This window comes from Euleptes europaea, chromosome 11, assembly GCF_029931775.1.
Source record: "Euleptes europaea isolate rEulEur1 chromosome 11, rEulEur1.hap1, whole genome shotgun sequence".
NCBI lineage: Eukaryota > Metazoa > Chordata > Lepidosauria > Squamata > Sphaerodactylidae > Euleptes > Euleptes europaea.
In genome coordinates, this window is record NC_079322.1 from 29,335,410 (window position 1) to 29,354,631 (window position 19,222).

Here is a 19,222-nt window from a genome sequence, read left to right on the forward strand (position 1 = left end):
TGTAGTAGTTATTGCGGTCTAATGAGCATCCTTGTAATGTGGAGAACAAGTGCGTGATCTGGCCTTGGCAAGGTGAAAGAAACCCCGGTTAACTGGCGATTTGGGGGGGGGATATTTTAAGGGGGGGATGAAGCTGGTACTCTTACAGCCCAATCTTAGCCATGTCTACTCAGAAGTAAACCCCACTCTGTTCAGTCAAGTTCACATCCAGAACAATGTGCGTAGGATTACAGCCTTAATTTGCCAGTGCTAAATGAAATACATACAAATTGAGATTTCCCTGTTGAATAACTTGAAGGTTCAAGAGTTAAAAGATTTTGACAGGGGTAATAACTGGTTGCATGGAAAGAACAAGCAGGCCGAGAAGTATCTGGACGCTTGTAGCTAATCAGAGGAGATGGGGCTTGCTTGGGGACAAAAGTGGACACCTCAACCCCAGGCTATGTGGCTCATGCCACGGCATAAATCCTTAAGAGTGATAAACTGAACATTATGATGCTACCTCCGATTAGTTAATATCTCCTGTCCCACAAGGGAAACCTCCTCCATTATGGGGACGGCTTCATCCTTGGTAAGCCCAGTAGGCACTGTTGGGGAGGTGATTGAAGACACATATGAGGGAGGTGGAGGTGAAGCTTGCGAGATCCCTGTGGAGGTGAAACCCAAAGCCCGCCTCCTGCGCAGCTCCTTCCGCCGTGTGGGGACGTCACGGCCTGGAGGTCTTATCGGCGCCAGCTTCAAATCCACTGCCTCCGTACAAGAGCTGGAGTGTATGGCAGAGTATGAACGCCTCAAGAAAGAATACGAGATCTTCCGTATCAGCAAGAACAATGAGGTGGCATCGATGATGAAGAAAGAGGCCAAACTGGATAAGGAAAACAAGCGCCTGCGGGCAGAGCTGCAAGTAAGTTAGAAGGATCGTGACATCGTGGGCTGGCCAAAAGAAGGAAGGGAAGGAGGGCGTACACGAATCTTAGGCCTGCTTCACACAAGCCAGAGGTATAGAGTGGACTGCACTGCTTTTAAAGGTTTGGATGTTCCTTTGAATAAAGAACTCTGTTCAAAGAGAAAACAAGCACACAAAAATCTGTCCTCTGTTTCATCCTGTGCTGGTTTTCTGTTTACAGGGTGTTTTTAATATAGGGGATAATTCCAAGATGTGGTCCTCCATGATCCTTCACAGCCACTCATTCAGGTTGAGGGGGGACATGATTGCTTTCTATAAGTATTTGAAGGGCTGTCACTTAGAGGAGGGCAGGGAGCTGTTCCTGTTGACAGCAGAGGATAGGACTCGCAATAATGGGTTTAAATTGCGGGCGGAAAGGTATTGGCTGGATATTAGGAATTTTTTTTTTTACAGTAAGAGTTGTTCGACAGTGGAATCAGCTACCTAGGGAGGTGGTGAGCTCCCCCTCACTGGCAGTCTTTATGCAGAGGCTGGACAATCACTTGACAGGGATGCTCTAGGCTGATCCTGCATTGAACAGGGGGTTGGACTAGATGGCTGTATGGCCCAACTCTATGATTCTATCTGCATTCAAGGCTAGTCCAGGAAACCTGTACTGACCACTCCAGCTGGCTATGAAGATTTCACTGTATTTCACTGTAACTGAGGGTGAAATCCTCCAAGTCAGCATATTGTAATTAACTGGGTTTCCATCACAATACAACTTTGCAGATTGTATTCAGGACCGGAATCTATAACACAAGCAAGTTTAGTGCTGCATTATTTTAGGTATTTGGTGCCTTGATTCTAAAGACATCTACTTGAAAGCAAGTCAGGTTGATTGTGGTGAACACATGGTGGAGTGTAAGCCCAAACTCAGAACAATGTCTTTTGGGGAAATAGAAGGAAGTGAGAAAACTTTCTGTGAACTGCTAATTTCTTTATTCTGAGACCTAGCAGTCAAAGGCTGTCTTTTAAAATAACTTCTTAAGGAAAAAAAACCCAACATTGGTCTTTTTCAGGCACTTCAGAAAACATATCAGAAAATACTCAGAGAGAAAGAAAGTGCTTTGGAAGCTAAATACCAAGCCATGGAGAGAGCTGCTACATTTGAACATGACCGTGACAAAGTCAAGAGACAGTTCAAGGTAAACGTCTCCATTTTCCTTGTGTCTTTAGCAGCTCATTGCAGACTTCAGCTCTTAGAGTCTGGTTGCTGGGCCTTGACTGAGACCACTGAAAGGCATGGTGTAGTGGTTTAGAGCCGTAGTTTGGAGCGGTGGATTCTGATCTGGAGAACCGGGTTTGATTCCCTATTCCTCCACATGAGCGGCGAACGCTAATCTGGTGAACTGGATTTGTTTCCCCACTCCTATACACGAAGCCACCTGGGTGACTTTGGGCTAGTCACAGCTCTCTCCGCCCCACCTACCTGACAGGGTGTCTGTTGTGGGGAAGGGAAGGTGATTGTAAGCTGGTTTGAGCCTCCCTTAAGTGATAAAGAAAGTAGGCATATAAAAACCAACTCTTCTTCTTCTTTGTAAATGAAATTGTGTGTGTGTGTGTTAATTTCATGCCAGCATGAACTGACTCAAATAGAACATTGGGTAAGTACTCAGAACAGGTTCATGCATTTGGAAGTGCAATTTGTGACTGGTCATTGCGGCAATTCATTGTATCTTTTCACTTTTATAGATTTTTAGAGAAACCAAGGAAAATGAAATTCAGGATTTACTGAGGGCAAAGCGAGAGTTGGAGGCAAAATTGCAGAGGCTGCAAGCTGAAGGCATCCACGTTTTTGACCCTGAGGAGACAGACTCAGATGATAGCTGTACAGAGGTTGCTGGTAACGATTCTACATTCCATTTCAGCCATGGTCACATGACCATGTTATATAAATATGTGGAATATAAAGCAGACAAAAAGCTCACTGCTGTTCTTTCTGGATATTTTAAATGCCTTAATTAAATTTTTAAACCATGGAAGTTATGGAAGTATTTTGTTTCTTGAAACTTTTAAACCAGCCACCTTACATTTTATCATTTCTAAAGTGACTCCCTTCCTCCCCATTCTGAGAATTTTGGCTGCTGATTTTCTGCCTAGGTTAAAAGTAACACCTCAGCTTGGGCATGTAATCTTTTAGGAGCTAAATTTAACAGGAAATAAAAAAGAGCAACTTGATAAGAGGAATACAGATTTCTAAATCTTAACTTGCTTAAGGCTTCTTTATTAGGTGGGAATGCAGCTTGGAATGTGTATGAGATTTTAATGGACATACCTGCAGGAGGGGAAAAGGTTGCTCTCTGCTGCTCTTTTGCTATTAGCTGTATCTTTGCAAGTTTGCTTTTCATTTACAAATTAAACCTCCACAGATCCCTTCCTACAAAGAAAACTGAGCTACGCTGTCAGCAGAATCATACATTGCATGGGTTGTGGGTGGAGGACTGTACCACTTCAGACCACAAATGAATGCTTCCTCATAGAAAGAACAAAACATACATAGAATGTTTGTACGTTACTACCGTATGTCAGCAAAGCAAAGGAGTGGGCTGAGGTATTATTGCCACAAAAGCTGCTGCCACCAGCAAAGCACTTTAACAGCAAGGATACTGCAAACTTGGGGGGGGGGCTCAAAAAGTGTGGGTTATTTCTAATCAGTCTCCAATTGTGAGCTCCAGCCCTGTGAGCGCAGCTGGCTTCCAAGGTTGTGTACCTCAGAAGGTTGTTATGTCTGCTCACTCTCTGTTTGCGTGATAACTGTAATCTACCATGAGAACCAGGCTTGGCCTAGGATCTAACTGTGCCTTTGGTTTTCTGTATATGCTCCAACCAGCCCTTTCCCCCCCATTAGAGTCCTCGTACCTTTCCCCGTAAGTTCCTGCTACTCACCTCCTGTTTCCTAAATAAAACCAGGTTCTTAGAATACTCTGTCTGGACTTTTGGTGATTGGGAATCTACAGGTGAACTCAGACCTTACACCAATGGAGCTCCACAAGTGAAAGAGGAGAAGAGGGGCTGCCTCACTGCAGTCCTATGAGGCTTTTTGTCGATGCAGGTCTTATGACTGCAAACATCACATTTCCAAGGGTCCAAAGGGACTGCTGAGGGAAGAGAAGCATGGAGAAAACCCACATGGATAGCAATTGTCATTGGTTGAACACAGCCTGTTAATTTCCCATTCTTTTCAAAGGTTTGATGCAAAGATTCTTGCTCTTGATTCTGTTGTGGGTGAGTTTGTCATGGTCACAGATAGTTATTATCATATCAAGGCTGCTGTATGAATGTGTCCAGCAAAAATTACACATTTCTTACCACATAAATTCTGGTGCTAATTTCAGAGTGGGGTACTAGTTGTCCTTTGACTCCCTCTGTTCTTTTCATTCCCCCCCTCACAGCTTTTTGATCTTGATACTCAAGAAGGGACAGAGGGAGAAATTTTAATATTTGCTTGGTGGGCAGGTTGTGTTTCTGCTGTCTGACTGTAGCTTGCTGAGGCTTGGACTTGGTGGTCTGTGCCTCTTCCAACTCTCATCTTGGCACGAGCTATGTGGGTATCACCTCCCACATGTGGAAGGTCTCTTCTGAATCTAGCCCATCTATTTTAAATTGGTGTAAATAGTGATCTGCTTGTTTATTTTAAGCGACTGGAGCTCAGGCTGAGTATTGGACTGGTGGAGCCTTGGGAAGCGAGCCCTCCATGGGCAGTATGATACAGCTTCAGCAGTCTTTCAGAGGCCCTGAGTTTGCACACAGTTCCATTGACGTCGAAGGGCCATTTGCAAATATCAACAGAGGTAAGGAGCTGATGGTTCTGCGAAGCAGGGATTCTAACATTAATGCCGAGACAAAATCTTGCAAGGTTTGACTTTTGGTTTAGATAGGGGTGTTTCCTGGGAAGAGAAATTTGTGTCAAAACATGAGGTAGTTTATGGTAGTTTCTTTATTGGCAGTAAATTGGTGATGTAGCCTCTTCTTTCTGTAGTTCTAGCCATATGTAAAATAGATGAATGTAATTTTTTAAAGTGAGTTCCCTTTAAAAAGCCCTGTATTTCAAAGGGCCTTTGTTCTTTCCTGTTCAGGGAAGGAGCTGTGACTCACTCAGTGATAGAACATTTGATTTGCATGCGGAAGGGCCCAGCTCCTCCTGTTAAAAGGATCAGGGAGTAGGTGATGTGAACCTGGAGAGCCACTGCTCGAGTAGACAGTGTTGACCTTGATAAGACAAATAGACTGACTCAATATGCATTCTCCCTTTTTATTCATAGGGTCACTTATCACATGGTTGGTAGCACAGCGGGCTTTAATTCTCACCATACTGGCATTCTGCTTAAATACTGTATTTTTCGCTCCATAAGACGCACTTTTTTCCTTTTCAAAAGTGAGGGGAAATGTGGGTGCGTCTTATAGAGCGAATGTGCGCACAGAGCCGGCTGGGCGCGCTGGGAGGCAGCCGGGGAAAGCTGCCTCGCGCCGTTCCAGCGCGCCCAGCCGGCTCTGTGCACCCGCCCAGCCCGCTCTGTGCGCTTGCTCGCCTCCCAGCTGGGAAGCGGAGGGGGGGCGGCTTGGCGCGCCCGCCCACCTCCTCCCCGCCCGCTCTGAGCGCTTGGCGCGCCTCTCCCGCCCGGCTCCTCCCAGCTCGCTCTGAACTCTTGGAGCGCACGCCCGCCTCCTCCCCGCCCGCTCTGAGCGCTTGGCGCGCCTCTCCCGCCTGGCTCCTCCCAGCTCGCTCTGAGCTCTTGAAGCGCCCGCCCGCCTCCTCCCCACCCGCTCTGAGCGCTTGGCGCTCCCGCGCGCCCGCTCCCTGCCCGCGTTTTTAGAGGAGGAAAACAAGATTTTTTCTTGTTTTCCTCCTCTAAAAACTAGGTGCGTCTTATGGAGCGGTGTGTCCTATGGAGCGAAAAATAGGGTAATTATAAAAGTTTTGCTGTCTTAAGAGAATGAAATGTGTTAGTCATTTTAAAGAAGAAGACAAAATATCTTAAATTGGAAGAGCAGTTTTGGTTAATGTTAGTTTTTTAAAATGTAAACTGTTACATTTAATAGTTAACTACCACTGAGCATTCTTCAAGAAACAGCTTAGGACTATTGGGTTAATATTTGGCTGACCTGGATGTGACTCCTGTTGATATCAGTACTGCCTAGTAAACATGTTTGATATCAGGATGACATTTTTACAACTGGACTTTTAATTACTTAAGTCTTTTGTGATTAAAAAAAACATGCAGTATACATTTTTATGTATCTCTATCTAATGCATGTTATTAGGGGGTTCACAAGTGCTTGATAGTTTAATAATATTTTACAGCTGATTTTGAAAGAGCTGCTGTTGTATTTTATAGATGGCCATCTCATTTCACAGGCGTTTTATTATCCCTGTAAGTGGATTAGATTTTTAAGTATATTAAAAGACCTCCCAAGGTCAATTGTTGTTGCAACACATTAGGGCATTTTTACTGGATAGTGAAATATTTTTGTGTGTAGGTCTTTCATTTCTGGTTTTTTTTAATTTGCAGATGATTGGGATGCAGCTGTTGCCACTTTGTTGCAGGTCACTCCGTTGTTTTCCCACTCTTTGTGGAGTAACACAGTAAGGGTGTATCTCATTAATACACAGGAGACTCAGTCAGAAGTAGACATCTTCATACAGGTAAGAACGATACGTACACGTGAATAATAATTTTGTATGAGTTTTCACATTGGTTAGGTTACATCAACAGGATTTGGGGACAATCTTTTCCATGTGGTTTAGAAACCGGCTCCTGACCCCACTAAGTTCAAGATCAGCTTATTGATTTATTTAAAATATTCTACTGAAGGAGACTTCTAAAGATGGCCAGAAGACCAAAAACATACATTATTTTAGTAGTAGTATAGTGTTTGTAGAAGATTTTGATTGGACCCTTGACAATTCCGCTTTTAAAAGGATCTTGGATAATAGGGCTGGATCTATTATTGAGATTCATCCCTCCCATTACAGATACCCACGTTGGTCCCCATATTGTTCTTGAGAGTCCCCTTCCCCACACAAGAAGTGTGTCAAGAAGCTCTGTGGGCTGCATTGGGAAGCTGGAGGCAGGAAAGTTGTGCGCCATTGACAGTACTTTGATCCAACCCATGACGTGTTTCTAAAAAAATAACCGTGCAAAGTTAGTTTCCTGTAGATTTGCACAGTATGCTCCCGCTGTGAGAATTTATCCCCACAATTTTCCAATTCACATTTTTTTCTGTATAACTCACATCACTGGTTGTGGTTAGGAAAAACAAATCATTACTATTAAAGTCTGCCCATGATTTCTGTGTGTCAGCAGTGTTCACTTTGGCATAAGAATCACATATCAGCACACATAGAGTGCTTGTTTGTTTTTAAGGAATGGATTCAGTCTATTGATTATTAGGTAGATTTGGGTTGATTTTGAATCCTTTGTGTCTGCCAGAATATTCCTAACTTTGATTTTAAATACAGCAATCAGTGAGCTGCTTGTATGGGTTTTATGTTGATAGAACAAAGTGGCTTAGCACTCTTAACATAGGAGAAGGGCTGTGGCTCAGTGGTAGAGCATCTGCTTAGCATACAGAAGGTCCCAGGTTCAATCCCTGACATCTCCAGTTAAAGGGACTAGGCAAGTAGGTGATGTAAAAGACCTCTGCCTGAGACCCTGGAGAGCCGTTGCTGGTCTGAGTAGACAATACCGACTGTGATGGACCAAGGGACTGATTCAGTATAAGGCAGCTTCATGTGTTCATGTGACAATATGCCATGTACCGTATTTTTCGCTCTATAAGACGCACCTGACCATAAGACGCACCTAGTTTTTAGAGGAGGAAAAAGAAGAAAAAATATATTTTGTAAAGAAAATATGTATTTTTCTTCCTTTTCCTCCTTTTTCTTCCTTTTTCCTTCTCTTTCCCCACCGCCCCCCTTCCCGGGACTCCTGGGAAGGGGGGCGGTGGTGGTTTAAACTACTCAGCGTAGAGCGGTTTACCCTCCGCACCCCCCCGCCCGCCCAACAGCTGAGCTTCGGGACGGGAAGCGCGGGGGAGGTTAAACTGCTCTGCGCCTGCCCCCAGCTGGCTGGTGGCGTCCCAGCTGGCTCCCGGGGCGGCCCGGCTCCGCTCCCTGCTGCCGCTGCATTCGCTCTTTAAGACGCACTGACATTTCCCCTCACTTTTGAGGAGGAAAAAAGTGCGTCTTATAGAGCAAAAAATACGGTAATTCACAGACACTTACATGCCAGGCACGTGTAGCTACTCCCTCTGTGGCAGAATGTACTGTAACCTATGTATTTTTTTCAGGTGCATATTTGGAGCTAGAGAATGTTGCTATTTAATTCCTCCCTTCCGTCCTTCAAAATTGAATGCAGTATAGATTGCCTTTGCTTTGACTTCATCATCTGAAGGGATTAATCACCTTGTTAGTTCCATGAGTGTATTTGGAACATCATTTGTGTGTAAGGTACAGTTCTGAGACTGAAATTTGGTGCCCCAAATGAGCAATGTTTTCTTCTTTAACTCTCAGAAATACTCTCCAAAACTTCGGAATTACTGTGAGACCATGGAGTACTTTTTCCAAGCTGTTCATTTTCCAGTAGAAACTGAAAGTCTTTCCCAGTCTGTGAGGAAATGGGAAATCGAGAAAAGTTCTTTGACTATTTTGTTCTTGCATTTGACTTTGCCAAGGTGAGTGAAGAACTTGGGAAACTCTGATGAGAGAAACCAGAGTAGTACCACTAAAATGTATGTCTGTATTCTGTTTTTGCTAAACCCTCCCACACCCCTCAGGTTGCCTAACATATGCTGATTAAAAATCCATCTTGAATTTACATACAGCAACAAAGCTATATGTGAAAGGCAATGCCAGACCCTTTTCACAAGAGGATAATACAAGATAAAACAGCCCCCAGAGGTGCGTGCTCTGATAGAAGCATATTAGCATGTTTTATTTCAAAACTCATAACCTTACCTTTCTGTATAGAACAGACATTCGAGGTAGCTTTCAACAGAAGATGAATAGAATTCATTCAAAGCTCAGCTTCTGTTGATCTCAGACCATAAATATGAAGCAGTGCTTTTTAAAAGGTTTAGGTTTTTCTATGCTGTGATTCCCCAGCTCATGGCTGTAGGCAAGTGAGGATACCCATGTGTTGCACAACCACTGCTTGTTGCATTGGCGCAGCCAATAGAATCCTTCCATCTAATTTTTGTTCCTGCTTCTAGACTCTGGCAGGCACCCCTATTTGGACAGGCATGTGCATGCTGCACAGTTGTTCCCCCACATGCTCATGCACTGAGTCTCATATACATGCATAATAAATAGAGTTCCGTATATAGAAGTCTGCAACACACACATGTACACTCATGTCTGTCTCAGCCACAAACAAGCCTATTTGGTGAAGGAATGGAGGAGAAGAGCAGCCTGACTTTTTCTCCCGGTGGGCAAAATCTTCCTGGGAACTGAGGAAAAACTTGCCATCTTTGTCCTCGGCCTATCCTATGCAGCAATTTCTCCCCTTTAATAAGTTGGCTTACAAAAGGGCGTTCAAAAATGAAGAAGGGAATGGTAGGATCAGATTAACTCACTCATAGCTGTAGGGCGAAGAACACCAGACCTGGAACCTTTCTAACTACTTCTGCAGGAAGGATTTCATGCCACCTTAAAAACAAGCTTTAGCCCTGCCCTTCAGGAATCCAATAACTCATCATGGTAGAAGACATAGTCCAAGGGGAGGGAGCTGTGGTGGACTTAAAACTTAGGGAATGCTAATAGCAGAGTTGCAAGAAGCCAATGAAAGTGGACCTGATGCTCTCCCCTTCTACTAAATACGTGAAATAGCAACCAATGGGGGGGATCTAAAGGGACATCTGTGATGTTCCAGATCTGCTCTGGTGCTTTTTGGTGCTTGCTTGTATAAAGCTGCCCCGATGATGGGGAGTGAGACCCTCCACTGCAATGTCCTGTGGCCTCCTTGCTGGCAAGCAAAGAAAACTTATTCATGTGACTTATATGGGCCCTCAGCTACCACCCTCAGCTACTGCATATGGGCCCTCAGCTACTGCCTATGCAGTGTTGGCATGCCTGGCCTGGCATTGGTGTGCTAACTTTGCACATGAGATGGGATTGTATGTATAGTGACCCAGATTTTAAAAGATGCTGCGTTCATACAATGTCAGGAGGCATAAATCCTTCTACCCTGCCAGCATTGCCCATGTAGTGAATCAGGCATAAGAGCCAACGTGGTGTAGTGATTAGGAACGGCGGACTCTAATCTGGAGAACCGGGTTCGATTCCCCACTCCTCCACATGAGTGGTGGACTCTAATCTGGTGAACTGGGTTCGATTCCCCTCTCCTCCACATGAAGCCAGCTGGGTGACCTTGGGCTAGTCACAGCTCTCTTGGAGCTCTCTTAGCCCCACCTACTTCACAAGGTGTCTGTTGTGGGAAGACGAAGGGAAGGCGATTGTAAGCTGGTTTGATTCTCCTTAAAAGGTAGAGAAAAGGGGCATATAAAAACCAGCTCTTCTTCTTCTAAGTGGCATGAGAAAGTGCAGCTGGAAGTGAACACCAGCTGTCTCCGCTTACAAGTTTTTTGGGTCTAAGTATGACAATTATCTTTAGCATAGTTTTTCCCTCTCCTGACAGTTCTTTGATTCAAGACTTTGCCGTTAAGTTTCCTCCCCCACCCACACACAAACAAACACATATTGCTTATGTCCTATTTAAAGCCTTACTCTTTTTGATTGAGGCTTCAGCAGGATGGGGGGGGGGGAAATTCTGTTGTTGGGGCTGATGTTGATTGAACTGTTTACTGCAGCAGAATAGTATAGCACAAGAATGCTGATTTCCAATCTAGTTGTCTGCTTGAGGAGTGTGAAGAAGCATTTTTGAAAAACCCGGAGGGAAAGCCTCATCTTCTTTACCACCGCCTGGAAGAGGGCCAAACCAGCTCGGATTCTGTGCAGCAGTTAGTTGAACAAGTTCGTTATGTGAACAAAGCGAAGGTAATAAGAGATCGTCCGGGGCTGGTACATTTACTGTGATTGCTTTTCTCATTAAGGTATACCGCAGCACTTGTAAGGTCTGGTGTTAACAGAAATTGAACCTCATGTTTCAGAGGCGGAAAGCCAATGGAACTGCTCAAATAAAAAAAACACACACACACACACACCAAAATACTATATGTTCAAGGAATTCCAGATAACGTTAGCTTCATAGAGGTTGTATCCCTCATTTTAGAAGGGATGTAGGTACCTTTATTTCTAGGAAAAGACCTAGTAGATTTAGGAGGAAAAAAATTAATCCTTCTAATATGGAGGAGCACTTCTGTTGGTGGAGGGGGGAGTTTTTTGCAATTTCCCTTTGCCACTCCAGATCCCTGCTTTTCCCCCCTATGCTGACCCCCAGGAACATAATTTCAGGTGCCTCAGTGGGCTGAAGCAGGAGAGGGAGGCAGGAAGGTTCCACTCCCTGAGCTATGCTCCACTTGTGGACAGGTAGGATCTAAGCTGTTGCATCCAAGAAGAGAGACTACTCTCCTTCTCTCTTATTTCTGATGAAAAAGGACTTACTTCAAAATATATTGGTCATTTATGCATGGGTTTTCTGTCCATTAGAGATGACCTCACTGCCAGCCCTCACAAATACCGGGACTTCAGCCCGTATGAAGAAGAAGAAGAATTAGGCAGAGGTCTGGCGGATCTTCGTGCTTCCATTGAACTCTTCACAAATTCTTTTCTCTACTAGTGATTGTCGCAATCACAATAATTACATGTGCATGAAAAATTTCCCAAGGGCAAGGAAGAAAACGAGCCAACTTGTCCTCATGCAGAGCTCCACATGTACATTAGATACACTCTGTGTGCACCAGAGACCCTGGACTGGATGAGAATCATTACTTGAGTGGTGCTTAGTCAGCCATGCCATGAATAGGGTTTCCAGCCTTGATACTAGCTGGAGATTTGCTATTACAGCTGATCTCCAGCCGACAGAGATCAGTTCACCTTGAGAAAATGGCTGCTGTGGCAATTGGACACTATGGCACTGAAGTCCCTCCCCTCCCCAAACCCCACCCTTCTCAGGCTCCGCCCCCAAAAAACCTGCTGGTGGCAAAGAGGGACCCCTAGCAAAAGCCAGAAATTGCTGCTTGAAACTGATTGACAGCCTTCTGGTTTATAATGAATGAATACTTTGATCACAATCCTACCAAAGATCAGTTCTCTGTTTTAGAAGAACTTTGGGTCCTTTTGCTTTTTGTTGGAATGTGAAGATTGGTTTATTATTGCCACAGAATGTAATGTTCTTACCTGGTTTTCATTTTAAAATAGGAGAACCTTTTTGAATAGGATAGGGTGCTTATGCTAGTCATGTAAAATATTTGCATCTCAATATCAACAGCGACATGAAGACCTAATCTTTACAGATTTCTTTCCTATTTTTTCAGATCATCAGTCATATGGTAGGACCGGAAGAGGGAGCATGTGCAGTCCACAGTTATGTAGAGAAGACCATAAAGCAGGTACTTTCTTACTCAGCACATTTCTTAATTTGCATGACTAAGGCCACTTAACATATTATATTTTAAGGCATGTGCTTAAGATGCTTTAAGTTTACATTTACAAATGTATAGGGAGAATGAGAACTTGCTTGAAGAAGAAGAAGAGTTGGTTTTTTATATGCTGACTTTCTCTACCACTTAAGGAAGAATCAAACCGGTGTACAATCACCTTCCCTTCCCCTCCCTCAACAGACACCCTGTGAGGTAGGTAGGGCTGAAAGAGCTCTAAGACAGCTGTGACTAGCCCAAGGTCACCCACCTGGCTTCATGTGTATGAGTGAGGAAACAAATCTGGTTCACCAGATTAGCGTCCGCTGCTCATGTGGAAGAGTTGGGAATCAAACCCGGTTCTCCAGATTAGAGTCCATTGCTCCAAACCACTGCTCTTAACCACTACACCAAGCTGGCTCTCATTTTCAAATTCGAGATAAAACAGGTCCCTGAAAACGTGGGGAAATGCAGGGGGAGAGCGAGGCGACCTATGACGGTTGGAAACAGCATGCATAAGACCCAAAGTCATTGGAGGGGTGACGGCAAGTGAAAGAGTCATGCATAAAAGACCTTAGAGGCAGGTGCTGGGGGGGAAAATCTGCTGCTGCCAGTATTTTCTGCCGGTGGTACATAGGAGTCTACTGAAAGCATAAAGGACAGTGACTCTGAGTATGTACAGAGTGTCACCTTTTCCCTCACTATCATCAAGTCCTTTGCTCTTTGGAAATTGGCCTCTTTTTAGGGAAGTGAAGCTATTTCTTCCTAAGACTCGCTTCTGTTCTTTGCTCAGGATATCCTAGGCTGTGAAATGGCAGAACTAGAGAGGAAAGATGCAGCTGACAATAGCAACTCCTCTGTTCCTGAAGAAGAAATCTTTGGCGATGTCCTGTGGGATGCACACGATGAGCAAGAACAGATGGAGGCTTTCCAGCAGGCTTCCAATTCGACTTGTGAGCTCGGATTTGAGAAGGTAAGCTGGTACCCGGGACTTGAGGCCAACGAGGGTTTGTGTCTGTTTCCTCTTCACAGTCAGCCAAGCTGCCATTCTGCAGAAGGAGTGGGGAGCTGAGAACACCCTCGGGGGGCTTTTGCTCCTTAGGCTGAAGCAGGCCATATGCATTAGGCAGACAACACACTTGGTTCTGGGAAAAACGCCAAAAGCAACTATCTTTAAGAGATTCAGTTGCCGTCCTTGTTTCTCTTTGGACAGGAAGTTTTGCTGTGATAGCATTGCCAAAGTTCTTGTAAATCTTTTGCTGTTGAAATAATGAACCATACTTCTAAATGTATATATATATATATATATACACATTGTTTTGTGGGTTTTTCTTGTTCACAGTATTATGAACGCCTAAACGACTTAGTGGTGGCACCAGCACCAATTCCACCCCTTCTTGTATCTGGAGGACCAGGCTCTGGAAAATCTCTTCTGCTATCAAAATGGTATTTTTAAAAAAAGTGTTCTTAACAATTACAGTTTTTTCTCCAAATGAAATACGCACTGATAACAACAGAATGTAACAGCGATTCCCAGCATGGAGTCCAGGTACACAAATTTGAGTTTAAAATCTCAGATTCACCAGTCCTTGCACTTGCTGACAGAAACTGATACTTGTCCAAGTTAACTAAGGCATGACTGGCTTTGACTGGCCTCTCTATTCCCTTGTGCCTCCATATCTGTGCTCTCCTTAATAGCTGCAACCAGCTGCCAGTGGAAGCAGAGAATAGAATCATAGAGTTGGAAGGGATCATACAGGCCATTTAGTCCAACACCCTGCTCAGTGCAGGGTCAGCCTAGGGCATCCCTGACAAGTGTTTGTCCAGCTGCTGCTTGAAGACTGCCAGAGAGGGGCTCACCAGCTCTCTAGGCAGCCGATTCCACTGTTGAACTACTTTCACTGTAAATTTCCCCCCTAATATCCAGACGAAACCTTTCTGCCTGTAATTTAAACCCATTATTGCAAGTCCTATCCTCTGCTGCCAACAGGAACAGCTCCTTTCCCCCCTCTAAGTGACAGCCCTTCAAATACTTAAGAGAGGAATCATGTCCCCCCAACCTCCTCCAGAGTAAACATTCCCAAGTCCTTCAGCCTTTCCTCATAGGGCCCCTGATCACCCTCGTTGTTCTCCTCTGCACCTGCTCAATTCTGCTTACCGTATATACTCGCGTATAAGCTGAGTTTTTCAGCCCAAAAAAAGGGCTGAAAAAGCCGGTCTCGGCTTATACGCGGGTCAATACGGTAGGGGAGGGGGGAGGGAGGGAGAGAGGAGGGAGGAGGGAGGGGGGAACTTACCGCCGCTGCCATCGCCGCCTCCGCCGCCATTGCTGCCCTGCCCGCGTGGCTTCCCCCGGCCAGGAGCGCCCTGGGAGGGCCTCCAGAGGCCCCGTCGCCACCCCTGCCGGGCGCAGCGAGGCTCCTGCCGGCCGGCGCCGGCCTGGGAGGGCCTCCAGAGGCTCCGTCGCCGCCCCTGCCGGGCGCAGCGAGGCTCCTGCCGGCCGGGGCCGGCCTGGGAGGGCCTCCAGAGGCCCCGTCGCCGCCCCTGCCGGGCGCAGCGAGGCTCCTGCCGGCCAGCGCCGGTCTGGGAGGGCCTCCAGAGGCCCCGTCGCCGCCCCTGCCGGGCGCAGCGAGGCTCTTGCCGGCCGGCGCCGGCCTGGGAGGGCCTCCAGAAGCCTCTGGAGGCCCCGTCGCCGCCCCTGCCGGGCGCAGCGTGGACCCTGCCGGCCGGCGCCGGCCTGCGCACCTGGATTGAGGTAAGCCAGCGGGGGGGGGGGGTTTATAAGCCGACCCTCAGCTTATACGCGGGTGCCTAATTTTTCCCCATTTTGGGGGAGAAATTAGGCACCTCGGCTTATACGCGGGTCGGCCTATACACGGGTATATATGGTACATCCTTTTTGAAGCGAGGCCTCCAGAACCACACACAGCACTATAGGTGCAACCTGACCAATTAACTGTACAGCATCACTTCACACGACTAGTAACTGTACTTTTCAGTTCTTCTTTAATGACCTGGAAGTAGTTGAAGATTAGGAAGTGGATAAGTGTTAGGTGACTACAAAAATCTGTCTCTCCCACTGGTAGCTACCACTGCATTTCAGTGCTAAGCACTGTGTAGGTATATCCTCTTTGGATAGAGTGCTGCTCTATCCCTGAGTAATTACCTAGGCATGCTCTGTTTAGCCTGCTGGCTGCTTAGTTCATTTACTGAGAATAGTTGCATGGCCCATTTCCCTTGATCAAAGCACTTTATATAATGTAATAAAAACTGATGATAGAATTCCAAGACCAAATGCCACCAGAAACACAACACATTGAAAAGTAGAGTCAGCAGACTGGAAATACTGGCCCTACCATTTTGCTCACATGTTAGTAATCACTCTTTCAACTTTCCTTCTTGCTCCTTTTTCACGTTTAAATATGGGCATCTTCCAGTGTAATCCAGTGGAAGAGTTACTCTGAAATCAATGAAGATTGGAGTAAATTTTCATAGGATTGCACAGCGGAAGTATTAAATCTGGCTTCAGATTATTTGTTGTTTATTTATTTACTGTATTTGTAGCCTGCCTTTCTCACTGAGACTACACAGTGTAAATCGATATAATCAGTATGGCATCAAATAAGCAATCTTCTAGGATTAAGATTACAGAAAGCTGAACAAGCATAGCATATTTAATACATTTTTATCCCACCTTTCCTCCAAAGAGCTCATTGCAGTATACATTATTCCCTCCGTTTTATTCTCACAACAATCACATGAGGTAGCAGAATTAAACAGGAGTCCTGAAGCACCTTAAAAGACTTAACAAAATTTATTCCACTGTAAACTTTTCTGATTCGGAGCTCACTTTATCAAGCGCTTGAAGGGTCTATGGATTTATCCTGGAATAAATTTTATAAGTCTTTGAAGTGCAACTGAATTCCTGTTTAATGTGCTACAACAAATTCCCTTCTCTGGAATGATTAGGCTGAGAGTCGATGACAGGCCCAAGGTCATAGCAGAGTGGTGATTCAAACCTGGATCTCCCAGATCCTAATCTGACACCCTAACCATTGCACCATGCTGGCTCTCGTTTAAAATGAGAGATAGGATGATTGGAAATATTCATTTCTCTTTCTCCCTTTGCTTATTAGGATTCAGCTGCAACAGAAGCATTCATCAAATGCACTAATTCTATATCATTTTGTGGGGAAACCTACATCAAGCAGTGCAGAGCCTACCCTGATCCTCAAGCGTCTCACGTTAAAGGTATTCTTGCTTTACTGCCAATCAGCATGCACTTCCACCAACGTGAACACCTGAATATGATGATGAGCATGCAATTTACCTGCACAATGTTAAAAGACCTTGATTTCCCCCCGTTAGATTGAATCTATTAAATTTTAATGAATTGCAAAACCAAACTCTGATCTATCTGAAAATATATTAGAGATTCTAATGAAAAATGGAGAGTGCATACGGTAAATAATACACTTTTTTGGCTATTTCCAGACATGTGTTATACAGGTGGCAGTTCTTCTGTCTGGCTTTACACAACTCCAGTCAACCCTTTCCACTTTCAACTGGGCTGGCCTCTAGTTTTATTTAGATGTGTATAAACAGTGTTTTACAATTATAATTCTGGGTCTGAAGTCACATGATGCAATTCTGCTACTGAAGTCAAGCAGGTCGGGCCATTGAGACAGCCTTGGATCGGAAGCCCCCTGAGAACCATGTAGGGTCATTCAGTATAGTATAATAGTTGGGTTTTTTAAAAATCCTTTTTTAAAGGTCCTGTAGGCTTGCTTTGAGTTTTACTTCAGTGCTCTCAACACTTTGCGCATTTCCCAGACCTATGCCACGGAATCCTGGCAATGGCATGCCAAGGGATGGTGTATAAGTCAGCCATAATACCAGGCCCATGTCTGAGCTAAGTACCAGTGGAATGCTTACTGTCAACGCTAAGGAGAGAAGGATCCCTTTGACTATCATGGATCAGTGGCCATTCCCAATGCGGTACCGTAAGGGTGTTTTAGCCCTATTGGAAAGAACACCCTTTTCTTGGCATTACACATTCGCATAAGGATGTTGCTTGATGTGATGACAAGCATAAGGCTGGCAATGAATATATAGGATTGGTGCCATCAGCGACAGAATAAGAGATCAATGTGCAGTTCTCAGAATGGAAGCTATGTATCAGGAGAACCTCTTTCTTTAACTAACACAACCTCCCTCACAGCCCTCTTTCTTCTGTATCTTTGTGTATCATATTTTTATCCCACCCTTCCTCCAACAGCTCAGAACAGTGTATGTGGCTCTCTTCCCCTTCATTTTATCTTCACAGCAATGCTGTGAGGTAGGTTACACAGAGAGAGAGTCTGGACCAAGTCAACAAGCGAGCTTTGTTTCTGGAAGGGGACGTCTTATAAGTGATAAATGTCTTAACTCGGACATCTCTCATGCCTCTCCTCTCCTCTCCCCTCTCTTTTCTCACTTATATTGATTCTCTATTTTTTTAAAAAAAAATAAGCATGGTTTCATTTACTTTTCTGTCTTTTTATAACATTAAGAAATATTTAAACAGAAATGTCCTGTGATTCCAGACAAGATGATGAGTTGTTCCATATATATACACAGAGAGACAGACAGAGACGTACACAGAGGGAGGGGGTCCCTTGCATCAGAACTTTAGATAAACCTTTTTGATCATATTAACTATTTTGCAGCTCATGCAGCATTCCTGGTCAGTCTCACCTGTGACACTGGATCCAGCGAAACTATTAGAAGAATTTCCTCGTTGGCTGGAGAAACTTTCCGCTCACCACCAGGGCAGCATTATAATAATTATTGACTCTATTGACCGAATCCAGGTAACATTTGCACACTTGGTTTTTATATTTCATGGAATTATTAGTATTTGTTAATTGTTTTGCTATTTAAACTTCTCATATATAGGACTACATAACACTGACTATGCACCAGCTAGGTATGTGGTGCTGTGTGATCTATGAAACAGACAAGTGAGGTCAGTCAAAATCAGTTAAGGTTTTTAGTTGAACCTGGGAGGTAGGAAAGCAGATTACACCCGGATGCTGAAATACGGGGAAACTGAGTCCCCACAACCAGAGGCCTGCAGGTTTAGATTCATGCTTCCATGGGTTCACACACATGTGCTGTGGGAGAGTAGGAAAACAGGATGTTTGCAGCCCTTTGAGTCATAGCCACTGTGTCTTACGGAGGCAGCTGAAAAGATCTGGGGTGTGAAGATAGTCTTTGGTCGCTTATGCATGGGAGTTTTACCTGAGGTTCATTGCTTGCTGGTCCCACATTTCTCGTGAAGCTATGCACCAGCAGTCTTCAAGCTCAAAACAAGAAGCTTTTGAGTCCCCACCCCTTGAAATGCCACTTTGTAATTGACCGTAGTGCTTAGAAGTCCCCCCTGCCAGAAACCCAAGTGCTGGGTCAAAAAGCATTTTAAAAACCAAAAACAAAACGGAGCTCCCTGAAAGAAATGAGAGGGGCGGGGGAGAAACCCAAGCCTCGTTTCTAAATGCCTCTCTTCTCAAAAAGAACTCCCAGGAAGTAGGAAGCATTTGAATCCCCGCACCTTGATATGCTGCTTTGTAATTGGCTGTAGTTCTTTTTTGTGAGATAAATGTACCTCCCCCAAGCTTCCTTGTCCCGCACTTTGCCTTATGCATGGCAATTTCATCCAGGCTGATCTCAGAAGAGACTGAAGAACTGGGTTAATAGAGG

General features: G+C 44.8%; 1 protein-coding gene across 1 annotated transcript in view; it reads left to right on the forward strand.

Moving 5' to 3' along the window:
* Positions 1-550: 550 nt before the first annotated feature.
* Positions 551-19,222, forward strand: part of NPHP3 (nephrocystin 3) — a 47,854-nt gene continuing 29,182 nt past the window's right edge. Inside the window, exons 1-12 of the mRNA XM_056857312.1 lie at positions 551-904; positions 1,969-2,094; positions 2,642-2,792; positions 4,588-4,740; positions 6,460-6,593; positions 8,463-8,623; positions 10,796-10,943; positions 12,383-12,457; positions 13,278-13,457; positions 13,827-13,930; positions 16,621-16,735; positions 18,193-18,336. Coding sequence (XP_056713290.1) covers positions 551-904; positions 1,969-2,094; positions 2,642-2,792; positions 4,588-4,740; positions 6,460-6,593; positions 8,463-8,623; positions 10,796-10,943; positions 12,383-12,457; positions 13,278-13,457; positions 13,827-13,930; positions 16,621-16,735; positions 18,193-18,336 — 1,845 coding nt within the window. The remainder of the gene's footprint in view (positions 905-1,968; positions 2,095-2,641; positions 2,793-4,587; positions 4,741-6,459; positions 6,594-8,462; positions 8,624-10,795; positions 10,944-12,382; positions 12,458-13,277; positions 13,458-13,826; positions 13,931-16,620; positions 16,736-18,192; positions 18,337-19,222) is intronic.